At 58.7% G+C, this 11,257-nt stretch overlaps 1 protein-coding gene across 1 annotated transcript in view; it reads right to left on the bottom strand.

Annotated features, from left to right (window-relative positions):
* Positions 1-6,622: 6,622 nt before the first annotated feature.
* Positions 6,623-11,257, bottom strand: part of LOC137358420 (protein-serine O-palmitoleoyltransferase porcupine-like) — a 9,790-nt gene continuing 5,155 nt past the window's right edge. Inside the window, 8 exon segments of the mRNA XM_068024377.1 lie at positions 6,623-7,558; positions 7,992-8,102; positions 8,426-8,511; positions 9,121-9,184; positions 9,491-9,567; positions 10,033-10,133; positions 10,887-11,055; positions 11,168-11,199. Coding sequence (XP_067880478.1) covers positions 7,460-7,558; positions 7,992-8,102; positions 8,426-8,511; positions 9,121-9,184; positions 9,491-9,567; positions 10,033-10,133; positions 10,887-11,055; positions 11,168-11,199 — 739 coding nt within the window. The 3' untranslated portion in view covers positions 6,623-7,459.

The following is an 11,257-nucleotide window of genomic DNA, read 5'->3' as shown; positions in this document are numbered from 1 at the left end:
GACGTGGGTCTGTGTCTGTGATTCCCCCACACGGTGATGGGACGTGGGTCAGTGTCTGTGATTCCCCAGCATGGTGATGGATGTGGGTCAGTGTCTGTGATTCCCCCACACGGTGACGGGACGCGAGTCTGCGTCTGTGATTCCCCACACGGTGACGGGAAGCGGGTCTGTGTCTGTGATTCCCCAGACGGTGATGGGACACGGGTCTGTGTCTGTGATTCCCCCACACGGTGACGGGACGCGAGTCTGCGTCTGTGATTCCCCACACGGTGACGGGAAGCGGGTCTGTGTCTGTGATTCCCCCACACGGTGATAGGAAGCGGGTCTGTGATTCACCCACATGGTGATGGGAAGCGGGTCTGCGTCTGTGATTCCCCACATGGTGATGGGACGCGGGTCTGTGTCTGTGATTCCCCACATGGTGATGGGACGCGGGTCTGTGTCTGTGATTTCCCCCACACGGTGACGGGACGCGGGTCTGTGTCTGTGATTAACCCACACGGTGATGGGAAGCGGGTCAGTGTCTGTGATTCCCCCACACGGTGATGGATGTGGGTCAGTGTCTGTGATTCCCCCACACAGTGATGGACGTGGGTCTGCGTCTGTGATTCCCCACATGGTGATGGGACGCGGGTCTGTGTCTGTGATTCCCCACATGGTGATGGGACGCGGGTCTGTGTCTGTGATTTCCCCCACACGGTGACGGGACGCGGGTCTGTGTCTGTGATTAACCCACACGGTGATGGGAAGCGGGTCAGTGTCTGTGATTCCCCCACACGGTGATGGATGTGGGTCTGTGTCTGTGATTCCCCCCACACGGTGATGGGACGTGGGTCTGTGTCTGTGATTCCCCCACACGGTGATGGGACGTGGGTCTGTGTCTGTGATTCCCCCACACGGTGATGGGACGTGGGTCTGTGTCTGTGATTCCCCCACACGGTGATGGGACGTGGGTCTGTGTCTGTGATTCCCCCACACGGTGATGGGACGTGGGTCTGTGTCTGTGATTCCCCCACACGGTGATGGACGTGGGTCTGTGTCTGTGATTCCCCCACACGGTGATGGGACGTGGGTCTGTGTCTGTGATTCCCCCACACAGTGATGGGACGTGGGTCAGTGTCTGTGATTCCCCAGCATGGTGATGGATGTGGGTCAGTGTCTGTGATTCCCCCACATGGTGACGGGACGCGGGTCTGTGTCTGTGATTCCCCAGACGGTGATGGGACACGGGTCTGTGTCTGTGATTCCCCCACACGGTGACGGGACGCGAGTCTGCGTCTGTGATTCCCCACACGGTGACGGGAAGCGGGTCTGTGTCTGTGATTCCCCAGACGGTGATGGGACACGGGTCTGTGTCTGTGATTCCCCCACACGGTGACAGGACGCGAGTCTGCGTCTGTGATTCCCCACACGGTGACGGGAAGCGGGTCTGTGTCTGTGATTCCCCCACACGGTGATAGGAAGCGGGTCTGTGATTCACCCACATGGTGATGGGAAGCGGGTCTGCGTCTGTGATTCCCCACATGGTGATGGGACGCGGGTCTGTGTCTGTGATTCCCCACATGGTGATGGGACGCGGGTCTGTGTCTGTGATTTCCCCCACACGGTGACGGGACGCGGGTCTGTGTCTGTGATTAACCCACACGGTGATGGGAAGCGGGTCAGTGTCTGTGATTCCCCCACACGGTGATGGATGTGGGTCAGTGTCTGTGATTCCCCCACACAGTGATGGACGTGGGTCTGCGTCTGTGATTCCCCACATGGTGATGGGACGCGGGTCTGTGTCTGTGATTCCCCACATGGTGATGGGACGCGGGTCTGTGTCTGTGATTTCCCCCACACGGTGACGGGACGCGGGTCTGTGTCTGTGATTAACCCACACGGTGATGGGAAGCGGGTCAGTGTCTGTGATTCCCCCACACAGTGATGGATGTGGGTCTGTGTCTGTGATTCCCCCACACGGTGATGGATGTGGGTCTGTGTCTGTGATTCCCCCACACGGTGATGGATGCGGGTCTGTGTCTGTGATTCCCCCACACGGTGATGGATGTGGGTCTGTGTCTGTGATTCCCCCACACGGTGATGGATGCGGGTCTGTGTCTGCGATTCCCCCACACGGTGATGTGACGTGGGTCTGTGTCTGTGATTCCCCCACACGGTGATGTGACGTGGGTCTGTGTCTGTGATTCCCCCACACGGTGATGGGACGTGGGTCAGTGTCTGCGATTCCCCCACACGGTGATGGGACGTGGGTCAGTGTCTGCGATTCCCCCACACGGTGATGGATGTGGGTCAGTGTCTGTGATTCCCCCACACGGTGATGGGACGTGGGTCTGTGTCTGCGATTCCCCCACACGGTGATGTGACGTGGGTCTGTGTCTGTGATTCCCCCACACGGTGATGGATGCGGGTCAGTGTCTGCGATTCCCCCACACGGTGATGTGACGTGGGTCTGTGTCTGTGATTCCCCCACACGGTGATGTGACGTGGGTCTGTGTCTGTGATTCCCCCACACGGTGATGGGACGTGGGTCAGTGTCTGCGATTCCCCCACACGGTGATGGGACGTGGGTCAGTGTCTGCGATTCCCCCACACGGTGATGGGACGTGGGTCAGTGTCTGCGATTCCCCCACACGGTGACGGATGTGGGTCTGTGTCTGTGATTCCCCCACACGGTGACGGATGTGGGTCTGTGTCTGTGATTCCCCCACACGGTGATGGATGTGGGTCTGTGTCTGTGATTCCCCCACACGGTGATGGGACGCGGGTCTGCGTCTGCGATTCCCCCACACGGTGATGGGACGTGGGTCAGTGTCTGTGATTCCCCCACATGGTGATGGACGTGGGTCTGTGTCTGTGATTCCCCCGCATGGTGATGGACGTGGGTCTGTGTCTGTGATTCCCTCACACGGTGATGGGATGCGGGTCTGTGTCTGTGATTCCCCCACACGGTGATGGACGTGGGTCAGTGTCTGTGATTCCCCCACACGGTGATGGATGTGGGTCTGTGTCTGTGATTCCCCCACACGGTGACGGATGTGGGTCTGTGTCTGTGATTCCCCCACACGGTGATGGATGTGGGTCTGTGTCTGTGATTCCCCCACACGGTGATGGACGTGGGTCAGTGTCTGTGATTCCCCCACACGGTGATGAGATGCAGGTCTGTGTCTGTGATTCCCCCACACGGTGATGGGACGTGGGTCAGTGTCTGTGATTCTCCCACACGGTGACGGATGTGGGTCTGTGTCTGTGATTCCCCCACACGGTGATGGATGTGGGTCTGTGTCTGTGATTCCCCCACACGGTGATGGACGTGGGTCAGTGTCTGTGATTCCCCCACACGGTGATGAGATGCAGGTCTGTGTCTGTGATTCCCCCACACGGTGATGGGACGTGGGTCAGTGTCTGTGATTCTCCCACACGGTGACGGATGTGGGTCTGTGTCTGTGATTCCCCCACACGGTGATGGATGTGGGTCAGTGTCTGTGATTCCCCCACACGGTGACGGATGTGGGTCTGTGTCTGTGATTCCCCCACACGGTGATGGGACGTGGGTCAGTGTCTGTGATTCCCCCACACGGTGATGGATGTGGGTCTGTGTCTGTGATTCCCCCACACGGTGATGGATGTGGGTCTGTGTCTGTGATTCCCCCACACGGTGACGGATGTGGGTCTGTGTCTGTGATTCCCCCACACGGTGACGGATGTGGGTCTGTGTCTGTGATTCCCCCACACGGTGATGGATGTGGGTCTGTGTCTGTGATTCCCCCCACACGGTGATGGGACGTGGGTCTGTGTCTGTGATTCCCCCACACGGTGATGGGACGTGGGTCTGTGTCTGTGATTCCCCCACACGGTGATGGGACGTGGGTCTGTGTCTGTGATTCCCCCACACGGTGATGGGACGTGGGTCTGTGTCTGTGATTCCCCCACACGGTGATGGGACGTGGGTCTGTGTCTGTGATTCCCCCACACGGTGATGGGACGTGGGTCAGTGTCTGTGATTAACCAGCATGGTGATGGATGTGGGTCAGTGTCTGTGATTCCCCCACACGGTGACGGGACGCGAGTCTGCGTCTGTGATTCCCCACACGGTGACGGGAAGCGGGTCTGTGTCTGTGATTCCCCAGACGGTGATGGGACACGGGTCTGTGTCTGTGATTCCCCCACACGGTGACGGGACGCGAGTCTGCGTCTGTGATTCCCCACACGGTGACGGGAAGCGGGTCTGTGTCTGTGATTCCCCCACACGGTGATAGGAAGCGGGTCTGTGATTCACCCACATGGTGATGGGAAGCGGGTCTGCGTCTGTGATTCCCCACATGGTGATGGGACGCGGGTCTGTGTCTGTGATTCCCCACATGGTGATGGGACGCGGGTCTGTGTCTGTGATTTCCCCCACACGGTGACGGGACGCGGGTCTGTGTCTGTGATTAACCCACACGGTGATGGGAAGCGGGTCAGTGTCTGTGATTCCCCCACACGGTGATGGATGTGGGTCAGTGTCTGTGATTCCCCCACACAGTGATGGACGTGGGTCTGCGTCTGTGATTCCCCACATGGTGATGGGACGCGGGTCTGTGTCTGTGATTCCCCACATGGTGATGGGACGCGGGTCTGTGTCTGTGATTTCCCCCACACGGTGACGGGACGCGGGGTCTGTGTCTGTGATTAACCCACACGGTGATGGGAAGCGGGTCAGTGTCTGTGATTCCCCCACACGGTGATGGATGTGGGTCAGTGTCTGTGATTCCCCCACACAGTGATGGATGTGGGTCTGTGTCTGTGATTCCCCCACACGGTGATGGATGTGGGTCTGTGTCTGTGATTCCCCCACCACGGTGATGGATGCGGGTCTGTGTCTGTGATTCCCCCACACGGTGATGGATGTGGGTCTGTGTCTGTGATTCCCCCACACGGTGATGGATGCGGGTCTGTGTCTGCGATTCCCCCACACGGTGATGTGACGTGGGTCTGTGTCTGTGATTCCCCCACACGGTGATGTGACGTGGGTCTGTGTCTGTGATTCCCCCACACGGTGATGGGACGTGGGTCAGTGTCTGCGATTCCCCCACACGGTGATGGGACGTGGGTCAGTGTCTGCGATTCCCCCACACGGTGATGGATGTGGGTCAGTGTCTGTGATTCCCCCACACGGTGATGGGACGTGGGTCTGTGTCTGCGATTCCCCCACACGGTGATGTGACGTGGGTCTGTGTCTGTGATTCCCCCACACGGTGATGGATGCGGGTCAGTGTCTGCGATTCCCCCACACGGTGATGTGACGTGGGTCTGTGTCTGTGATTCCCCCACACGGTGATGTGACGTGGGTCTGTGTCTGTAATTCCCCCACACGGTGATGGGACGTGGGTCAGTGTCTGCGATTCCCCCACACGGTGATGGGACGTGGGTCAGTGTCTGCGATTCCCCCACACGGTGATGGGACGTGGGGTCAGTGTCTGCGATTCCCCCACACGGTGACGGATGTGGGTCTGTGTCTGTGATTCCCCCACACGGTGACGGATGTGGGTCTGTGTCTGTGATTCCCCCACACGGTGACGGATGTGGGTCAGTGTCTGTGATTCCCCCACACGGTGATGGATGTGGGTCTGTGTCTGTGATTCCCCCACACGGTGATGGACGTGGGTCTGTGTCTGTGATTCCCCCCACACGGTGATGGATGTGGGTCAGTGTCTGTGATTCCCCCGCATGGTGATGGGACGTGGGTCAGTGTCTGTGATTCCCCCGCATGGTGATGGGACGTGGGTCTGTGTCTGTGATTCCCCCACACGGTGATGGACGTGGGTCTGTGTCTGTGATTCCCCCACACGGTGATGGACGTGGGTCTGTGTCTGTGATTCCCCCCACACGGTGATGGACGTGGGTCTGTGTCTGTGATTCCCCCACACGGTGATGGACGTGGGTCTGTGTCTGTGATTCCCCCACACGGTGATGGACGTGGGTCTGTGTCTGTGATTCCCCCACACGGTGATGGACGTGGGTCTGTGTCTGTGATTCCCCCACACGGTGATGGATGTGGGTCCTGTGTCTGTGATTCCCCCACACGGTGATGGATGTGGGTCTGTGTCTGTGATTCCCCCACACGGTGACGGATGTGGGTCTGTGTCTGTGATTCCCCCACACGGTGATGGATGTGGGTCTGTGTCTGTGATTCCCCCACACGGTGACGGATGTGGGTCAGTGTCTGTGATTCCCCCACACGGTGATGGATGTGGGTCTGTGTCTGTGATTCCCCCACACGGTGATGGACGTGGGTCTGTGTCTGTGATTCCCCCCACACGGTGATGGGACGTGGGTCTGTGTCTGTGATTCCCCCCACACGGTGATGGATGTGGGTCTGTGTCTGTGATTCCCCCACACGGTGATGTGACGTGGGTCTGTGTCTGTGATTCCCCCACACGGTGATGGATGTGGGTCTGTGTCTGTGATTCCCCCACACGGTGATGTGACGTGGGTCTGTGTCTGCGATTCCCCAACACGGTGATGGGACACGGGTGAGGGACTGGTCAGGTTGCAATCCGAGAAAGCGACACGGAGGGTGTACTCAAAGCATTTTCCCTCTGCCTCCCCCCACCTCACAAGAAACAGAGAGACGAGGAGGTATCGAAATGGTTCTGCTACATTCCAGTATAAATACACTGGCCACTTTTGGCGGCTCAGAATTGACAGTACAAACAGGTTATCTGATCAGGAGTGTTTCCGGTGGGGAAATGGAACTCATCCAAATTTCTCAGGAAGAAAGTCTTACGTACAGGCAACTGCCAGTGCGACCGGGAATACTGTGAAGGGAGGGAACAGCGAGAAGGTCAGAGAGCCCACTGGAGAGTCTCGAACACGGGGGGGGGGGGGGTCACAGTCTCAGACGGCGAGAAATTTCTTCACTCGGAGGGTCATGAATCTTTGGAATTCTCTACCCACCCCCCTCCAGAGAGCTGTGGATGATCCGTCGTTGAGTATATTCACGACCGAGATCGATAAGATTGTTGGAATCGAGGGGCACGGGGAGGGGGGCAGGAAAGGGAGGAGTTGAGGTAGAGGATCAGCCATGATCTTACTGAATGGCGGAGCAGGCCCGAGGGGCCGAATGGCCTCCTCCAGCTCCTGTTTGTGTATCCGTACGACTGGGGTGGAAGGTGTGTAACAGTGGTAGAGAGAGAGCACGGGGAAAGGCTGGGAGAGGGAAAAGTCACCACAGATACAGAAATTCCCGATAACAAAAATTAACCGGGGGGGGGTTCTGTTCCAGGAGGGGGGGGACAAAGGAGCCATCGCGGCAGGAAGCAAGTCCCGGTTTTCTTTGAGAAAGGACCGTACAGGATCCGGAAGGGGGAGGCCCCAGAGTCAGAGTGAAGGCAGCCCCCCCACCCCACCAACCCTCGCGGTGTGATGTCGTCCGGTCGCCGGGCTCGGTGTGGGGTGTTGGGTGGGCCCTGGGGATTCAGCCCAGCAGCCGGTAGAAGACCCAGAGGCCGCAGGTCACCCAGTGACCGGCCCAGCCCAGCTCCTGCCACTTCTGGATGAAGGACATTCCGTATCCCTGCGGAGGCAAAAGGCAGAAAAGTCAGTCGTCTGGCGGGGTTGGGGTTAGCTGGCAGCCAGCTATTCGACTGGGTGGGGCGCCACGGCCAGGTCCCGCCCGACGCTCCTTTTTTTGCAGGCCAATGGCAGCAGCAGCCTTTTATCCGGTTTACCTCGGCAGCCCGCACACCCACCCACCACCCCGCCGGGCCTCCTCCTCGACCTGGGGCTGGGGCGAGTGGGCCGCAGGAATCTCAGCGGTCGAGCCCCCCCCCTCGGCGCCAGCCAGCGATTCCGACCCAAGCGAGATTATCCCCGGCCAAGGCCTCCGCGGGAGCCCGCAGCCGACTCCTCGAGCCGAGCGCAGCGCGCGGCGTCAACCTCTGACCGAAAGGCCCCCCCCGCGCGCAGCGCAGCGGGGTCCCCTCCCTCTCCGCTGTTCCGAATATTACCTCCTCCTCCACCTCTTCCTCCACATCGATATCAAAAAACGATCCCAGGTAGGTGAGGTAGAAGATGCTGAGCAATCCAAAGAGGAGGTTCGTCAGACGGACCATGAGATTCTGTTGGGGGGCGGGGTGAGTTGGGAAGAGAGAGAGAGAGAGAGAGAGAGAAGGGATAACTTTTAGAGTTTAAGGGATCAGCTAGCATATTCCCAGTCCCACAGGTCTGCACAATCTTAGAAGTTATTTCAATCCCGCTTCCCAGCTGTAAAAACACATATTCTAAACATACTCTCAACACTCACGCTGACTCTCACTGGGGGGGGGGGGGAGGGTCCCGCGCACGCCGACTCTCACTGGGCGGGGTGACGGGTCCTGCGCACGCAGACTCTCACCACTGAGTTTAGCCCGGATTTGGAGGAGGGCTCGGTTACGTCACTCACCGATTTATTGTAGTGTGAACAGGACCCTGAACATCTCCTGGCGAGAATACAGGCACTGAATATAGCAGCCAACCTCTTCCTGAGCACTGAAACAAAAACGTGCATTTAAATAGCGACAATCAGTGCTGCCAGAAATGAAGCTTAACATCGCGCCGTATAAGGAGATGGAGTTTGTTACAAGGGGAGTGAAGTACAGGAGTAAGGAAGTCTTGCTGCAAGCATACAGGGCAGTGGTGAGACCACACCTGGAGTACTGTGGGCAGTTTTGGTCTCCTTATCTGAGGAAGGATATACTTTCCCTACAGGGAGTGCAGTGAAGGTTCACTAGACTGGTTCCTGGGGTGACTGGATTGTCCTACGAGGAAAGGTCGAGTAGATGAGGTCTACGTTCCCTGGAGTTGAGAAGTATGAGCGGTGATCTCACTGAAACGTTCGAAAGGGGTTTTGACTGGGTCGATGCCGAGAGGCTGGAGAGTTGAGAACACCGGGCTCGCAGTCCCGGGGTGAGGGCTCGGCCGTTTCAGACCCGAGACGGGGAGAAATTTCTTCACCCGGATGTCGAAGAGGTCAGTTTTAAGGAGCGTCTTAAAGGAGGGGAGAGAGAGAGAGAGAGGGGCGGAGAAGTTTAGGGAGGGAATTCCACAGCTTAGGGCCCCAGGCAGCTGAAGGCACGGCGATGGGAATTGGGTTCTTACCGTGCTCCACGTAGGTGATAAATCCCAGTGAGATGAGGACAGCGCCAAGGTGGAAGCTGAGACCCTAAGAGAAAACGACACGAGTCAGTGAATTCCACTAGGGCAACATCAGTTGTGGCCGGAGGCAGGGGCGGGGGGGGAGTGGAGACAGGAGAGCAGGGAACAACTGGGAAGCTTAAAGGACGGAATCCCACGCACTGAGCGCTGAACGCCCCTCCGTCTGTTCGCAAATACGAGGCTTGAGCATTACACTGTGCGCCACTTGCACTGACTGCGCTGCGGCCAAATGGGAGCCATTGCTTAGTCACGTTCCACTGTCCCAGGAAACCCCTTAACCCGCTGTCCCCAGGCGAAAGGGTTCAATACTCACGTGCAGCAATGCACTGGCGGTGTATGTGACCAGAACAGCCGGGAACGTCCCCAAGGTTAGGGCGCTTTGAAACACATCTGGGGGAAAGGGGGGGGGCAAAGAAGAAAAAAAAAAAGGCCGTTAGCAAACAGAATTGGTTACCTTTTAATTAACACCGCGGCTGGGAATGACCTTTTAAATCGTCGTCCCCACCTTCACTCCCTGTCCCGATGTTAATTCAGTGACTCTTAATCCGCTCGCGAATCGCGGGGAGCTCGTTGCAGGCGGGTTTCCAAACGGACGGATCATCATCTGTTAGTAATCTGTGAATGAACGTGTGGCAGGAGACCAGAACTGGGGGGGGGGGGGGGTGGGGGGAAGGGGTGCCATCAATCTAAGGCGAATCCGATCGGGAATTCACGAGAAACTTCTTTCCTTGGGGAGTGGGGAGAAGGTGGAACTCGCGAGCACAGGGAGCAGTCAAGTGTGCAGAATCGGTGGGGGCGGGGGGGGTAGGATAACAGGGAGGGACGGCGTGGGGGACTGGGTTGAGTGTTACGTACAGGAATTCAGCCAGCGTGACATCGGGACATTCCAGCTGCTCACGACTTCCACCATCGATCGAGGCAGCTCCACATTCCAGGGCCGCGACACCACAAGATCCCTAAAAACAGAGAGCAAGGGTCAGCGGCTGTGTGAGGGAGCACGTCTGTAAGGGCTTGCATCTATAACACGGCCTTGTCTTCTCCGGCAGCACCTCCAACACCACCCAGTCTCTCTCAGTACTGACCCTCCCGACAGTGCGGCGCTCCCTCAGTACTGACCCTCCCGACAGTGCGGCGCTCCCTCAGTACTGACCATCCCGACAGTGCGGCGCTCCCTCAGTACTGACCCTCCGACAGTGCGGCGCTCCCTCAGTACTGACCCTGCGACAGTGCGGCCCTCCCTCAGTACTGACCGTCCGACAGTGCGGCCCTCCCTCAGTACTGACCCTCCCGACAGTGCGGCGCTCCCTCAGTACTGACCCTCCGACAGTGCGGCCCTCCCTCAGTACTGACCCTCCGACTGTGCGGCGCTCCCTCAGGACTGCTCCTCCGACAGTGCGGCGCTCCCTCAGGACTGCTCCTCCGACAGTGCGGCGCTCCCTCAGGACTGACCCTCCGACAGTGCGGCGCTCCCTCAGTACTGACCCTCCGACAGTGCGGCGCTCCCTCAGTACTGACCCTCCGACAGTGCGGCGCTCCCTCAGCTCCACCCTGGGCAACGCCAGCTTGATTTGTGTGTTCGAGTCTCTAGAATGGGACTTGGAGCCATGGGCGTCCGCCCCAGAGGCGATGGCGCGGCCCGTCACAGCCACGGACAAGAGCGAGCAGGGGCAGAATCTGCCCCCACTTCCTCCGCTGCGAGGCGTACCTACCATTTCATATTGTCCTTCTGCTCGGTGAATCCCCCTCCTGCCAGCGTGGCGGTGGTCTCCGACAGGAAGCCCACAAAGTAGTTGCTGAAGTGAAAGGAGAGGGCGCTCTCGTAAGCCCGCAACCACCTGTGGGCAAAGAGGGGCAAGACGTCATTGGGCAAGGCCCAAACTACACCCGCACAATCGGAGCCGAGCTCGGTGGGGGGAGGGCAGAGGCTTGTCGTGCCCGCTAAAATGGGCGGCACTGCCCTTCCCGCGCACAAGCAACTTGCCGGGGGCACGGTACGGCGCCACACAGAAAGTGGCCAAGAGGACATTACCCATGTCAAACAGCTCCCCTTAACAATCCCGAAAACAGGCACTGACTCACA

The sequence above is a fragment of the Heterodontus francisci genome, chromosome 49 (assembly GCF_036365525.1).
Source record: "Heterodontus francisci isolate sHetFra1 chromosome 49, sHetFra1.hap1, whole genome shotgun sequence".
NCBI classification, from domain to species: Eukaryota; Metazoa; Chordata; class Chondrichthyes; order Heterodontiformes; family Heterodontidae; genus Heterodontus; species Heterodontus francisci.
This window is presented reverse-complemented; position numbering and strand designations above follow the sequence as displayed.